Source organism: Thalassophryne amazonica, chromosome 16 (assembly GCF_902500255.1).
Source record: "Thalassophryne amazonica chromosome 16, fThaAma1.1, whole genome shotgun sequence".
NCBI lineage: Eukaryota > Metazoa > Chordata > Actinopteri > Batrachoidiformes > Batrachoididae > Thalassophryne > Thalassophryne amazonica.
The window spans coordinates 30,791,797-30,808,662 of record NC_047118.1 but is presented as its reverse complement, the minus strand read 5'-3'; the positions used below and the strand labels follow the sequence as shown (position 1 = coordinate 30,808,662).

The window sequence follows — 16,866 nt, the reverse complement described above, 5'->3', positions numbered from 1 at the left end:
AAGATGGGACCTGATTATTCAAAACCTTATAAGTAAGAAGAAGAATTTTAAATTCTATTCTATAATTAACAGGAAGCCAATGAAGAGAGGCCAATATGGGTGAGATATGCTCTCCCCTTCTAGTCCCTGTCAGTGCTCTAGCTGCAGCATTTTGAATTAACTGAAGGCTTTTCAGGGAACTTTTAGGACAACCTGATAATAATGAATTACAATAGTCCAGCCTAGAGGAAATAAATGCATGAATTAGTTTTTCAGCATCACTCTGAGACAAGACCTTTCTAATTTTAGAGATATTGCGCAAATGCAAAAAAGCAGTCCTACATATTTGTTTAATATGCGCATTTAATGACATATACTGATCAAAAATGACTCCAAGATTTCTCACAGTATTACTAGAGGTCAGGGTAATGCCATCCAGAGTAAGGATCTGGTTAGACACCATGTTTCTAAGATTTGTGGGGCCAAGTACAATAACTTCAGTTTTATCTAAGTTTAAAAGCAGGAAATTAGAGGTCATTCATGTCTTTATGTCTGTAAGACAATCCTGCAGTTTAGCTAATTGGTGTGTGTTCTCTGGCTTCATGGATAGATAAAGCTGGGTATCATCTGCGTAACAATGAAAATTTAGGCAATGCCGTCTAATAATACTGCCTAAGGGAAACATGTATAAAGTGAATAAAATTGGTCCTAGCACAGAACCTTGTGGAACTCCATAATTAACCTTAGTCTGTGAAGAAGATTCCGCATTTACATGAACAAATTGTAATCTATTAGATAAATATGATTCAAACCACCGCAACGCAGTGCCTTTAATACCTATGGCGTGCTCTAATCTCTGTAATAAAATTTTATGGTCAACAGTATCAAAAGCAGCACTGAGGTCTAACAGAACAAGCACAGAGATAAGTCCACTGTCTGAGGCCATAAGAAGATCATTTGTAACCTTCACTAATGCTGTTTCTGTACTATGATGAATTCTAAAACCTGACTGAAACACTTCAAATAGACCATTCCTCTGCAGATGATCAGTTAGCTGTTTTATAACTACCCTTTCAAGAATTTTTGAGAGAAAAGGAAGGTTGGAGATTGGCCTATAATTAGCTAAGATAGCTGGGTCAAGTGATGGCTTTTTAAGTAATGGTTTAATTACTGCCACCTTAAAAGCCTGTGGTACATGGCCAACTAATAAAGATAGATTGATCATATTTAAGATCGAAGCATTAATTAATGGTAGGGCTTCCTTGAGCAGCCTGGTAGGAATGGGGTCTAATAGACATGTTGATGGTTTGGAGGAAGTAACTAATGAACAGCAGACTCTTTTTCCAGGCTAAGTGAAGATCTTCTAAATTAGTGAGACGCCATTTCCTCTCCAACTTACGGGTTATCTGCTTTAAGCTGCGCGTTTGTGAGTTATACCACGGAGTCAGGCACTTCTGATTTAAAGCTCTCTTTTTCAGAGGAGCTACAGCATCCAAAGTTGTCTTCAATGAGGATGTAAAACTACTGACGAGATACTCTATCTCACTTACAGAGTTTAGGTAGCTACTCTGCACTGTGTTGGTATATGGCATTATAGAACATAAAGAAGGAATCATATCCCTAAACCTAGTTACAGCGCTTTCTGAAAGACTTCTAGTGTAATGAAACTTATTCCCCACTGCTGGGTAGTCCATCAGAGTAAATGTAAATGTTATTAAGAAATGATCAGACAGAAGGGAGTTTTCAGGGAATACTGTTAAGTCTTCAATTTCCATACCATAAGTCAAAACAAGATCTAAGATATGATTAAAGTGGTGGGTGGACTCATTTACATTTTGAGCAAAGCCAATTGAGTCTAATAATAGATTAAATGCAGTGTTGAGGCTGTCATTCTCAGCATCTGTGTGGATGTTAAAATCGCCCACTATAATTATCTTATCTGAGCTAAGCACTAAGTCAGACAAAAGGTCTGAAAATTCACAGAGAAACTCACAGTAACGACCTGGTGGACGATAAATAATAACAAATAAAACTGGTTTTTGGGACTTCCAATTTGGATGGACAAGACTTAGAGTCAAGCTTTCAAATGAATTAAAGTTCTGTCTGGGTTTTGGATTAATTAATAAGCTGGAATGGAAGATTGCTGCTAATCCTCCGCCTCGGCCCGTGCTACGAGCGTTCTGGCAGTTAGTGTGACTCGGGGCTATTGACTCATTTAAACTAACATTCATCCTGCTGTAACCAGGTTTCTGTAAGGCAGAATAAATCAATATGTTGATCAATTATTATATAATTTACTAACAGGGACTTAGAAGAGAGAGACCTAATGTTTAATAGACCACATTTAACTGTTTTAGTCTGTGGTGCAGTTGAAGGTGCTATATTATTTTTTCTTTTTGAATTTTTATGCTTAAATAGATTTTTACTGGTTATTGGTGGTCTGGGAGCAGGCACCGTCTCTACGGGGATGGGGTAATGAGGGGATGGCAGGGGGAGAGAAGCTGCAGAGAGGTGTGTAAGACTACAACTCTGCTTCCTGGTCCCAACCCTGGATAGTCACGGTTTGGAGGATTTAAGAAAATTGGCCAGATTTCTAGAAATGAGAGCTGCTCCATCCAAAGTGGGATGGATGCCGTCTCTCCTAACAAGACCAGGTTTTCCCCAGAAGCTTTGCCAATTATCTATGAAGCCCACCTCATTTTTTGGACACCACTCAGACAGCCAACAATTCAAGGAGAACATGCGGCTAAACATGTCACTCCCGGTCCGATTGGGGAGGGGCCCAGAGAAAACTACAGAGTCCGACATTGTTTTTGCAAAGTTACACACCGATTCAATGTTAATTTTAGTGTCCTCCAATTGGCGTAACCGGGTGTCATTACTGCCAACATGAATTACAATCTTACCAAATTTACGCTTAGCCTTAGCCAGCAGTTTCAAATTTCCTTCAATGTCGCCTGCTCTGGCCCCCGGAAGACAATTGACTATGGTTGCTGGTGTCGCTAACTTCACATTTCTCAAAACAGATTCGCCAATAACCAGAGTTTGATCCTCGGCGGGTGTGTCGCCGAGTGGGGAAAAACGGTTACAAATGTGAACGGGTTGGCGGTGTACACGGGGCTTCTGTTTAGGGCTACGCTTCCCCCTCACAGTCACCCAGTCGGCCTGCTTTCCCGGCTGCTCGGGATCTGCTGGAAGGGAACTAACGGCGGCTAAGCTACCTTGGTCCGCACCGACTACAGGGGCCTGGCTAGCTGTAGAATTTTCCACGGTGCAGAGCCGAGTCTCCAATTCGCCCAGCCTGGCCTCCAAAGCTACGAATAAGCTACACTTATTACAAGTACCATTACTGCTAAAGGAGGCCGAGGAATAACTAAACATTTCACACCCAGAGCAGAAAAGTGCGAGAGAGACAGGAGAAGCCACCATGCTAAACCGGCTAAGAGCTAGTCGCTGCGCTAAGCTAGCGGATTCTTAAAAACACACAAAGTGAATAATGTGTAAATAATTTAGAGGTGATTCAGCAGAGGGAGTGCTTTAGTTAAGGCACGTGAAGATTACACTGTGAAACAAATCGTTATCTAGTTATCTAGATCAATCTAACTGCGCAGATTAAACAGCTAACAGATGTAACAAAACACCGCTGTGCTCCGGAACAGGAAGTGATACAATACCGCAGTGAGAGCCAACCACCAGTAGAGGTGGCTGGCTTACTTACTAACTGTTCACCTAAAGGACATGTCGCACATTATTTAACGTCCTGGTGACCAAACACAACATCAACCATGGATGCCACCATATGCCTTTGGATGGGTGCAAAGCATGCTGGTTACTGTAGATGCCTCATCTCATTTACTGCAAAAGCACAACATATATTCCGTTTGCTCTGGTGATAGTAAGTTCATTTTAACAGTGATTTCAAATTTGTATTCAAGAGACGGTCATAAATTTGTGACCTTCGTCATTCACACTTATGAAACTCAACATTGAGCACAAGACAAAATTCAATGCCAGTGTTAAATTTCACATCCCACCTGTTCAAGTTTGAAGTTGCGTGCGAGAACAGTGCGCTGGTTACCATCCACGCCATGGCAGCTGTTGAGGAACTCGGGCATAAAAGCTGAGTAGAAGGCGTCAAAGTCAACAGAGGCCATGTTGTAAATAGCTATGGCGATCTCCTCTTGAAGGAGGTCGTGACTTCTGTGGAGAAGCACCTGCAGCAGCACGTTGATAAAGTGGAACAGCATAGATGTCCGGAAAAGCTTCTGCAGCACAAATTGGGAATCAATCAATCAATCAACTTTTTTTTTATATAGCGCCAAATCACAACAAACAGTTGCCCCAAGGCGCTCCACACTGTAAGGCAAGGCCATACAACAATTATGAAAAACCCCAACGGTCAAAACGACCCCCTATGAGCAAGCACTTGGCTACAGTGGGAAGGAAAAACTCCCTTTTAACAGGAAGAAACCTCCAGCAGAACCAGGCTCAGGGAGGGGCAGTCTTCTGCTGAGACTGGTTGGGGCTGAGGGAAAGAACCAGGAAAAAGACATGCTGTGGAGGGGGGCAGAGATCGATCACTAATGATTAAATGCAGAGTGATGCATACGGAGCAAAAAGAGAAAGAAACAGTGCATCATGGGAACCCCCCCACAGTCTACGTCTAAAGCAGCATAACCAAGGGATGGTCCAGGGTCACCTGATCCAGCCCTAACTATAAGCCTTAGCGAAAAGTAAAGTTTTAAGCCTAATCTTAAAAGTAGAGAGGGTATCTGTCTGCCTGATCTGAATTGGGAGCTGGTTCCACAGGAGAGGAGCCTGAAAGCTGAAGGCTCTGCCTCCCATTCTACTCTTACAAACCCTAGGAACTACAAGTAAGCCTGCAGTCTGACAGCGAAGCGCTCTAATGGGGTAATATGGTACTACGAGGTCCCTAAGATAAGATGGGACCTGATTATTCAAAACCTTATAAGTAAGAAGAAGAATTTTAAATTCTATTCTAGAACCAACAGGAAGCCAATGAAGAGAGGCCAACACGGGTGAGATATGCTCTCTCCTGCTAGTCCCGTCAGTACTCTAGCTGCAGCATTCTGAACCAACTGAAGGCTTTTTAGGGAACTTTTAGGACAACCTGATAATAATGAATTACAATAGTCCAGCCTAGAGGAAATAAATGCATGAATTAGTTTTTCAGCATCACTCTGAGACAAGACCTTTCTGATTTTAGAGATATTGCGTAAATGCAAAAAGGCAGTCCTAAATATTTGTTTAATATGCGCTTTGAATGACATATCCTGATCAAAAATGACTCCAAGATTTCTCACAGTATTACTAGAGGTCAGGGAAATGCCATCCAGAGTAAAGATCTGGTTAGACACCATGCTTCTAAGATTTGTGGGGCCAAGTACAATAACTTCAGTTTTATCTGAGTTTAAAAGCAGGAAATTAGAGGTCATCCATGTCTTTATGTCTGTAAGACAATCCTGCAGTTTAGCTAATTGGTGTGTATCCTCTGGCTTCATGGATAGATAAAGCTGGGTATCATCTGCGTAACAATGAAAATTTAAGCAATACCGTCTAATAACACTGCCTAAGGGAAGCATGTATAAAGTGAATAGAATTGGTCCTAGCACAGAACCTTGTGGAACTCAATAATTAACTTTAGTCTGTGAAGAAGATTCCCCATTAACATGAACAAACTGTAATCTATTAGACAAATATGATTCAAACCACCGCAGCGCAGTGCCTTTAATACCTATGACATGCTCTAATCTCTGTAATAAGGGAAGAGGGACATCGTCAGTTTACAAAGTGTTGAAAAGCTATCAGAAGTTAAGAAGTTAAATGGACATTTATGTCAGCCTATGGAAAACATTTTCTGAGATTTATCTCACATTCATCTTCAGTTGTCTTATCAGGAGAACCTTGGGCTGCAACCAAAGCTCATTTTTCTAATTGATAAGTCTATTAGTTATTTTCTGATTAATCAATTATCCTCTCAGTAAATCAGAGCCATAAACTTTACTAATAACTTTTAACCTTTCTTTCAGATGTCATCATAAACAAGTATTTATTTTAAAAAAAATCCCAACATATAAATGATATACTGTAAAGTACCAACAATTAAAAAGGCATTCATACAAAAACCTCTTCTTGCGACACAGAAAAACATAAAATAAAATCCTAACAGATTTCACAGGCCTGCAACTAAATTATTTCCATTGGCAATCAATTTATTTTCTGGATTAATGCATTAATTATTTCATCCATAAAATGTCAGAAAATTGTGAAAAATATAATGTTTCTCAAAGGCCAAAATGATGTCCTCAAATGTCTTGTTTTGTCCATAAGTCAAAATATATGCAGTTTACTGTCAAAGAGGTGCAAAGAAAGGAAAAAATATTCACATTTAAGAATCTGAAATCAGAGAATTTGGGACATTAAAACTAAAGAAAAAAAAAAGAAGTAACTGACTACTAAAATAATTGGTGATTAAAATAATCTATTAATTATTGCAGCTTTATCAGGTCCATTTTTCTTTTTTAAACCACAACCATATAACTCTAAATGTGTGCATCTGACTGACAGGTGTATAAATTATATGACAATGGACATTTAAGTGCTGCATTACTTCTGTCACAGGTGTCAGGTTTTTTTTCTTCACCTTCTTTGAGGGGCTGCAGCTGTTATTTGAATTTAATTACCAGCAACAACAAAAACATTCAAACAAAAGTTGGTGCACTTTGAACAATGACACCGCCACCTTCTGGGCACAAGCGGAACAAGCACACTTCTTACAAACTGATAACCACGGTATTACAACACACTACCTGCAGGTGGCATATTGAAACAGACGTTTGTACCATTTTTTTTTTGGAGCATGCTTACATTTAAAATTTAAAATACAGCTGCTATGACTTCCTGCTGGTGTCAGAAGCACAGGCACACGTGCAGAGCTGCACTGAAAACGACTGAAAAGTGGACAAACTGAGTCAAGGGCGACTTGTCAAAGTTCTGTGTGCCTGTTTACATTGAAACACGTGGACAGAAAACTTACTCTGTGATACAGCTTGTGTTTGCTGTTCAGTGACTCCAAATAGGAGATATTCTGTTTGAAGATGTGGATGTCTGGCTGCAGGAAAGACTGCCCAAAAGCCTGCCAACAACATGACACAAAGTGGAACTCACTGACAACAAGCTGTGCAACAATCATGCCATCTATTTATTATTCTATTACAGAGGAGGACATTTCAAAAATGTTTCACATTCTAGACAATCAGGCTTCACTAAAACTTGGATGTGTTCATTTTCTTTTTTTGGTGATCAAACTATCATGTGATAAGCAGTGTGACTGTACATGCACACATACACATGTGCTTACTTGCATGGCAGCTGTGAACTGTGCTTCATTCTCCATCAAGTCTTCAGCAACTCCTCTTTGAACAAATGCCAAGACTGAAGTTTTGAAGAAGTACCTCCAGTTTTGGTGGAGTATTTGGTACAGCAAATCAAACATCTCTGCCTTAACATCTGGAGAAGATCTCTGTCAAAAAGAACCAATGACTTTTCATTAGTCACAAAGAAATACTATTCTCAGAAAAGATTTGCCTTTGACAGTTTTCATGACCACAACATTTGAAGGAAGAAATTTAATACCAACTTGCGATCAGTACTACACAACTTGTTAAATGTTTTCTAAAACAGAAAATACAACAGTTGACCGACAGGGACAGAAAAAAGTCAATTTTTGCATTTGATAAAATACAATTTCATAACTCAGCTCAGGATCACCACAGCTGATCCATAGTGGGAATGAATTCAAATATTATACTGGATGCCCCTCCTGATGGTGTTCCTAAGCAGTCTCCCAGCCCAGTACTAAAATGGACCAACTCTGCTTAATGTCTGGGATCTGACAGAATTGGGTTTGCCTAGAGCAGCATGGCTGCACAGATGAAACACAAAATTTCTGGCCTCCAATAAACAATTACTTAGCCTGCATTGTCTCTGTGTACCTGAGTAGATATGCACTCTGTCAAGAGTATACTCATATTAAATTAACACAATGCATCAACTAAATAACTACTCTGTTTAGTTTTTGTACAGGAACCCCCCCCATATTTTGTTTACAAAAAAACAAAAAACAGTTTAGTGCACTTGACAACAGCCTTTTCCAGCAGACAGCAGCATCTCCTTGTTGATGAGAAATAATGAAAATTTGTGTTCTTGTAGCACAGACAGTAGCAGCATCTATTTGTTTTAGTCTCAGTTAGAGGTAGCAAAATGTAATGCAGGAAACAGGTTTACAAGGTGCATCCAAAATTTTTTGTCAGGCTCCCTACTCTTACACAGACAGTTCTCCCAGCAGTTCTGCCACTGATGGAAGCATTTCTGGAAGTCCGCTTAAGAATGGTGTCCAGCTGGACTGTCGTGCACAGCCCAGTCTCACGTTTTTTTTTTTCATCCTCCTGTCATAAAATGATTCAAATTTTCGTGACGTGTTTTTTTAACTCACTATTACTAACCCTACTCCTACCCTCAACCCTTAACCTTTACCATAACCACCATCCCCCACCCCCACCGGCTGCACTTTTCATTACATGCAGCCATCACAGAATGAATTCGTGCTGCCATGATGAAAATTTTGCACCTTTCGTGACAATATGATGAACCAACAGATTAATGTATATTTCGTGCTGCTGAATCACGACAATCCGTGAGACTGGGTTGGTCGTGCACCACATGACGTCTTGAGTAGGAAGTCTGGCGAATCAAAAGAGTGTGGCGTTTAGCTCGGAAAGCCTGAATCAGCTGAGCAAAATGAGCAGCTTGTGGATGGCCTCAAGGTGTTTGGTCATGTTACAGCAAATGAAAATCCAACGAGGCCTCAGTAGACGTCTTCACTCTAAGGCTTGCTGCTTGACAGCTCTGAAAGAGGGAGTTTTACATGGCATGAAAAGTCACAGATTTCTAATTCTAAGTCACAGATTTCTATCAAAGTATTCAGCCAGAAACGCATTTGCAAAATGCGATTTGAGTCACATTTCAAACTACCTATGAATGATGGGGCTTTAAACAAATTTAGAAAAAACAAACAAACAAACAAACAAAACAGGTATTACGTGACTTTTGACTGTTCAGGCTTGAAATATGGAATCAGTTTCAAATCGGGTATGCACAAAATCAGATTTTTACTGGTAGTCTGAACAAGGCCAAAGTTCCTCTGCATTTTGTCTGCTCAAGCCATTTGTCCTCTTCTCATGAGGCAGAGGAGAGAGGGGGACAGAGAAAATTTCTTCCCAGACATACAATATGTTTTAGGTGAGTTTTGTTCTCCTTCCAGCATTCCAGTGACAGATGACTCAGAAAGCCAATGTTCATGAGATACAGTATTTTTTTTTTGTTTAGTGTTCATTAGATGGACCCCCATCCAGGAAGTTGTAGAGTCTCGCCCACTTCACACTACAAAACCTGAAGATACGAGTAAGCACCAGTCCAATCGGCCTCAGGGCCGAGATAGGACTTACTTTTTACAAGTTTATATTAAAACGGGAAGCTTCAACTATGAACATTTCTCAAAACAAAAAGAAAAAAAAAAGGAACTTTTTGCACCATTAATGCTTAATATCTTTCGGTAATATCATACAAGTTATTCCTATTTCTCCAATGTATAATCAGAATCCTTTGCGGTCTGTCTTTCACCATCGTTAAAGACAAGTCAAACTTTGTCCTTACCCCTGTATCAAATGGTAAATGTTCAAACTTAAATTGGTCACCCACGACAAACCATTTTTTGGTGTGAAACAGTTGGACATTCAAATAAAGGAAAACTAGAAAAACTAACTTCTGCCACAATGGGGTAAACCTGGTCCATGCAGAGAGAGAGGATGTTGGGCAGGAAGGGCTTGAAAGCCTGACCAGGTTCTTGCACCACCACCTGCAAGATTTTCAGGAATTTCTGCACGACTTTACATCCTGCACTGCCTTCCTGCAAAATACTGGCAGCTAGTTGTTCCCTGCAACACAAGCAACAACACAGAAAAGAGTAAAGCAGAATACCATTTTCCATGCTGGGTTTATGAAAGCTAAAACTTTTTAAAGAGGCTCATCAATAGAGCAAATAACATGATGGTAATTATGGACTTAATTGCATGATTGGGTTTGTCACAGTACATGGTTAACTAAAACTGACAAATATCTTACCTAGTGAACATGCTGAGGAAAGTGTGGATGATCTGTCCTGTGAAGGGAACGCCCATCTGAACTCGCAATGCTTGAAACAGCGTCAAGAAGAACGCCAACATCTCATCCGTTATGTCTAAGAAAGAAATGTTTCTTCAGAAATCCTTTACATTTGTGTTTAAGTTTGTATACCATACAAAGGTAAACTCATGATGACTGTTGAAGGTGTCCGATGTTAATATGGTGCCCGAGTTTTCAGCTTTATCACTTTGAAAATGACCATGTTTGACAGGGAGGAGGAACAAAACAAGACTGACCTGGGTGATGAATAAATACTGGGAAAAGGCTAAGAGACACTTGAACGGACTCCTGAAGACTCTGATAACAGAACTGACGAGATTTGGTGGATTCTCCGGAGATGCTGTCCACTATGTCCCTGAGCACAGGCAGGGTGTGCTGGATTATTGCTTTCACTGACGGAGAAAAACAAACAAATAAATAAGAACTACTGCAGGACAGGAAGAAACATTATTTGTGTAATAAACACCCTGGCTATACATTAAAAATAAACTGAAAACACCAAAGAACAGATACTAACTGTTGTCCAGGTCTTGCCGCCGCGGAGGAATGCTCGCCGTGCCCCTTAACATACGGTACTCACGAGTGAGTGCTGCCAGGAGGCTGGCATGGTTGTTAGAGCGTGTTTGCCATTGTTGCTCACTCTCAGGTAAGTTAGGCCACGGTAGCAACAACATGTTGGACAAAGCCCTACACACTAACACGTGAGCCTGCAAAAACAAACACACACAATAACCCAGAAACAATGGCAGTTATTGAAATATTGTGAATGCTGTAGTCTGCAAGAACAGAAAATCAAGAGGACAAAATGAATCATCCAAAGATTTTTTTTAATTTATGTTTTATAACTTAAAGAGCATTTTTTTTAAATAAATACTGAAAAATTATGAATGTCACCTCCCCAACTGCATTTCTACTCTGTCCTACAGTGCTGTTTCTCATTAAGTATTTCATTTCATAAGTCTAATTTTCTTAAATGTTTTTCCAAATAGATTTTTTTAACTCATTCTCGCATTTCATTATATTCATTAAAATACTGAAGAAACTTCATTTGAATTGGTTTCAATAGTTTAATAAACTCCCATAATTTGGCACCAACTGTGCTGCTTCTCAAAAGTGAATAAATCATTATTAATTGAAATAAATGTAATTTATAGAATTTAGTTCTGACATATCACATGGGAAATAAATACAAAAGCAAGCAACCTCTTGGGGTAGTCGACGGCTTTGGTTTTCTGTAATGAGACTGAAAATGTTTTGAACCGTTGGCAAAGTGACCAAGAACACAGGCCGCACTGTGGAGGCTATGGACACTAACAGATGGCACGCCGAGAGCAGCAGCTTCTCAGGTACCTGGAAAAACAGCAACAACAAAAAAGAAAAGGTTTTAAACATTAAACATGCAAAATTCTGTTAAATTTATTTTAAAATATCATATGATTTAGTTGTAAAATGAGTCTTGGTGTAGATTTAATATAAAAAGAGATTTGTGTTTCTACTTTCGTAACCTTCACACCATGTAGAAGGTAAAATTTACAGCCAATGTTTTGAAGAAAAGCTACAGAGCTTAAATGCAGATCATCTGGAAATAGTGACCCCTTTTGTGGTATGCAGCATTTCAGCAAAAATCCCAACAAAAAACAAGTAAGCAAACAAAAATCCTTCACAAATCTATAGTCCAATGCCTCTTCCAAGTTTTTTGATATGGCACAGTTTTTCTCAAATTGCAATGCTAAATAATAATGCAGTTAATTTAATTACATGAAGCTGCATTATACAGTAGCCGTTAGCCACAGGCGCCACTCATGCACATTTATACTGCACAGAACCTGGTTCGTGCCTGTATGCATTTGATATTGGTTTCATTTTCATTCAGTGGGACAGAAAAGTCAACATCACAAATCCTTATTTACAGCCTATTGTTGAGTGTGGAAGAAGTAACCTTTGCTGTGATGAGTGGACTGGCAGCATTAATGGCAGAAGTGATCAGGCCGATGAACTGGCTCTGGTTTTGACTGTGGACTTCACTGTAGAACTGTGCGAGCCAGTGAGAGTAGGCCTGCAAAGCAGCAAGCGCTTGGGCATGTCTACAACGAGCAACACAGACTGTTAAACATACAGCAACTAACAAAATTATATGTGCTATTAATGCATTACACAACTTTCAATAATTGCTTCCCAATGAAACATGATATTTATGGTGTCATTAAAATTTTGTTATCATAAACTGCGTAAGTTGTTTTATATAATGACTGAGTGAATCCTTGTCATTTGATTGGTGGCTGGTATGTCACGTGACATGGATTATTCGTACCATTTACCGTTGTGTTCCATTTACCATGTAATAGTTCTTTTTAGTGTGCAATTTTGGTACTATATGAAATGTGCTCTTGCACGCCTCAACCACCATGCATGCTCACATTACTGGGGGCAGTGTTTAGCTAAACATGGGAGTTTGTTTCGCTTGTGGATGACAATTTGAAGGAGCTAATTGATGGTGCTAATACTTCTAACGCAAAAAAACAAATCTATCATGCCGTAAGCCATCCGGAGGCATGAAGAGCTGTTAGGATGAAGAGGATGAAGTTAGGATGAAAGGCTGGACAAATATCTGATGCAATTTTTCACTGGAGTGAGGAAAGCAGATGACAGTCTGTACTGTATTCGGCACAATGGCATCATGGACTACATTGTCAGAATTGTTTTTTGCAAGTTGACTGTAAACAGTTTTGGACTCCTATCTAATGTTCATGTTGGACTGTTGACATCAAAGCACCAGTGACGAACACCAAAATGTATATCCCTTTTCTGTTTTTTATAAATTAATAAAATATCAAATGACAAGGCTCTATTTTCGCTGTTACATTACACAAATAATGTTTTTTCATTCCTTCAATGGAATGGATATTTAATTCTGTGAAACATTCATTATTTATATATTAGATTAAAATACTATTTAGTCAGAAGTCTTAGGAATCCAAAACAAACAAACATGAAACCTTTGTGACTGACTATACAGGCCAAACTTGTAGGGGAAGAATTTCACCAGCATAATACAAACAGCGCAGGTGTTTTTTGTTTTTTAATGCTGTGAAGTAGAGCTGTTAGCACATTCAATTAATTCCTTCTATTGTCAGTCAGCACTGTGTTTTTCTTCCAGCTTCTAAAAACAAATTGTCACACTGACAAAGAGTGTGAAATCATTTTTAGTGTTAAATTGTCCCACAACTCACGCATCAATGAGGTCTGGCTTGAGCACAGATGGAACAGCAGTCTCCAGGTCGTAAAGGCTGATCTGAGAGCCATAACATGTAACTTCCACCAACCTGAAACAAGAAATACTTCAGGCATTATGGCATGACGGCACCTTCAAAATGGAATGACATGAGCAGTGAATGACAATTTTAGAATTTCTGAGGCTACACATCTGTAAAATGGTACACCCTGAATAAAATGTCTTTTGTAAATGCCACGTAAACATAAATGAATCAATAAAACAACCTTTTCACTGGTCGTCATCATCACAGTGGGCTTTCCCTGTATTAAGATTTAAATCACAGGAGGAAATAATTCTAGAGAAAGTGCTAAGCCATCATTCTCTAACCACTTGGAGTCTTCCAATCATCACAAATTATTAAATGCACACCAAAGCTTAAGTGCACATTTGTTATCACAGACACAGATTTAAGCAGTAAAATTAATGCAAGATGTCTTACAACTTTGTATGCTGTCAGTAAGCTGGAGTGTATGATGAAGGAAATATGCTCACATATGGAGAACAAAGAATTAAAAAAGAAAAAAAAAGAGAGAAAGAAGGTCACTGTAAAGGTCACCTTTCTGCAACTGCCAGAGCATCATTAAATCGAGCAGCAAAAACATCTCCAATAAAATACTCAGTCAGGCGGCCCACCGCCTGAAGGAGGGAGCTGAGGTCCCTCAGAGAACAGTGTAGTCGACGGCAGTCATTCTCTGCAGTAATGTTAAGCCGTCGACCTGAAACAGTGATGCAAAATGTCAGTTCGTCCAAACCTTTGAACCTACGGTGTCAGTTTCACTCAACATGAATGTATATCAAAGCACAAACTCAGAGAGGATAAAATGTAAAGAAAATGCAGAAAGGCTCCTTACTTGTGCCTGTGGTAATAATGAACTGCTGCAAACCCAGATAAACATCCAAATTTTCCTGAAGAACTGGAAACTTAAGAGAAAAGCAAAAAACAAAATATGGCTGCTGAATTTTGGAGTCCATATTTTATAAAATAAGATCAAAGCACAATCTTCATATTCATGGAAAGATAATTACATTTTTTTACATACATGAAACACAAAACAGGCACAACAGAATTAGAAAACAAGAAAAGAGGAAGAATACAGTGGTATCAACTTTCCCACACAAAGCGACTTCCACAAAGTGCTGATATGATTAAACATACGCAAGGCTAAAATACCTTTGGGCGTATGAGCATAACAAGAAACAGAATGTGACCTTTTGACCTCTTAAAATAGGTGAAGGTTAGACATCTTTGAACTTGACCAAGGTCTGTGTCAAGGACCTGAAGACCCCGGCAGTAACAGATACTTATGCTGAGCAGAGACAGACGAAAGACCTTTGCAATACCCGATGGCCATATTTTGGCCTTTGGCAAAAAGCACACACAGACAAGTGCGTGCACTTGACGTTTCTAATGATATGACATGCAATTGAACAATCTACTCGTGCTTACAGTCACGTAACTCATATTTTCTCAATATGCTAACTCATGGCATACTTTGCATACTATGAGAAGTGCTGTTTTTTTTTGTTATTTGTTGTAGTTTTGCAGTTTTGTCACAGTTAATGTCGATTAAAAATTAGGAGTGGAATATTAACAAAAGAAAAAAGACAAATCTTTAGAGTGCTTACAATGGATTCGGACACCACTACGGTTCTGCTGCTGTTAGATCTCAGTGCTGCATTTGATACAGTGGATCATCATATTCTACTTGATAGGCTGGAAAATCATTCTGGGATTACTGGGAGTGCCCTTGCACGGCTGACGTCATACTTGACCAGTCGTTCTCACTGTGTTTTGTACAGTAACACTACCTCTAACCTTAGTGACATGAAATTTGGGGTTCTGCAGGGGTCTGTCTTAGGCCCCCTGCTTTTCTCCCTTTATATAGCACTGCTTGGGCACATATTGCGGTGTTTTGGGATTACCTTTCACTGCTATGCAGATGATACTCAGTTATATATGCCGAAAACTGCTGGTAATCTCGTTCACATAAAATCCTTAGAAGATTGCCTTGCAGCAGTGAGAAGTTGGATGTCTAGAAACTTCCTGCTTTTAACCTCTGAAAAGACTGAAATGATGGTTCTTGGACCAGTGAGACATCGGCATCAATTTGACCAGTTAACACTCAGCCTAGGCTCGTGTGTCATACATCACACTGACAAAGTGAGGAACCTTGGGGTAATTTTTGATCCTTCGTTGTCCTTTGGCCTCCATATTAGAAATATTACTAGGAGTGCTTTCTTCCACCTGCGAAATATAGTGAAGATTCGTCCCATCCTGTCTATGGCTGATGCTGAGACCCTGATCCATGCGTTCATCTCTTCTAGATTGGACTACTGCAATGTTCTATTTTCTGGTTTACCGCAGTCTAGCATTAGGGCTCTCCAATTGGTTCAGAATGCTGCAGCCAGACTTATGACACGAAGCAGAAAGTTTGACATTACACCCATTTTGGCGTCTCTTCACTGGCTTCCTGTCCCAGTGAGGTCAGATTTTAAGGTTCTGCTACTAACCTATAAAATTATTCCTGGACTGGCACCTCCCTACCTAGCTGACCTAATTAAACCTTACGTACCGGCCCGGGCTTTACGTTCTCAGGGTGCAGGACTACTTTGTGTCCCTAGGGTGAATAAGAAGTCTGCCGGTCACAGAGCTTTCTCTTATCGTGTCCATGTTCTGTGGAATGGTCTCCCTGCATCAATAAAACAATCAGATTCTGTGGTGACTTTCAATCCAGACTTAAGATGCACTTATTTTCCCTTTCATATGGCTAGCATACTGGTACAGTTTTGTTTTACGCTTTTTACTCTTTTAATTCATGTTATTAGTAATTGGAGCGGGCCGCGGCCTCAACTTCACCTAAATTCTGGGTCTTTTAGTGAAACTTAGGGCTAGCGGCCGGCGATCACCTTAGTATTTCTTCTGTTTTTCTTGTTGATTAATGCTGGCAAATTATACAGTATTTTTGTCTTTCTGGTGCCTGATTCTGTTTTTCTCCGTTTAAGGTGCAGCTCCATCCAGAGATGGGAGTTGTGTTTGTGCACCAACAGCAATTCTTGTATATTTGTCCGTGAATTGTTCTGTGAATTATTTCTGTAATTTATGTTTGTAGCATGGCCCAAGCAGAGAGTCACCCCTTTGAGTCTGGTCTGCTTGAGGTTTCTTCTTCAGAGGGAGTTTTTCCCTTACCACTGTTGCTCTGGGGGTTGGTAAGGTTAGACCTTACCTGTGTGAAATGCCTTGAGGCAACTCTGCTGTGATTTGGCGCTATATAAAGGAAAATAAATTGAAATTGAAATTAAATTAGACTTTTACTAGCGTATTATTTTCTTAAATAAGACACCAGATACTT

At 39.6% G+C, this 16,866-nt stretch overlaps 1 protein-coding gene across 1 annotated transcript in view; it reads right to left on the bottom strand.

Annotated features, from left to right (window-relative positions):
• The window catches only part of xpo6 (exportin 6), a 30,302-nt gene that overhangs the window by 1,822 nt on the left and 11,614 nt on the right, over positions 1-16,866 (bottom strand). The window contains exons 12-23 of the mRNA XM_034190003.1: positions 14,368-14,437; positions 14,073-14,232; positions 13,473-13,565; positions 12,182-12,326; positions 11,446-11,592; positions 10,760-10,949; positions 10,479-10,634; positions 10,183-10,297; positions 9,824-9,995; positions 7,361-7,522; positions 7,037-7,135; positions 4,014-4,244 (exon numbers count right to left, since the gene is read on the bottom strand). Coding sequence (XP_034045894.1) covers positions 4,014-4,244; positions 7,037-7,135; positions 7,361-7,522; positions 9,824-9,995; positions 10,183-10,297; positions 10,479-10,634; positions 10,760-10,949; positions 11,446-11,592; positions 12,182-12,326; positions 13,473-13,565; positions 14,073-14,232; positions 14,368-14,437 — 1,740 coding nt within the window. The remainder of the gene's footprint in view (positions 1-4,013; positions 4,245-7,036; positions 7,136-7,360; positions 7,523-9,823; positions 9,996-10,182; positions 10,298-10,478; positions 10,635-10,759; positions 10,950-11,445; positions 11,593-12,181; positions 12,327-13,472; positions 13,566-14,072; positions 14,233-14,367; positions 14,438-16,866) is intronic.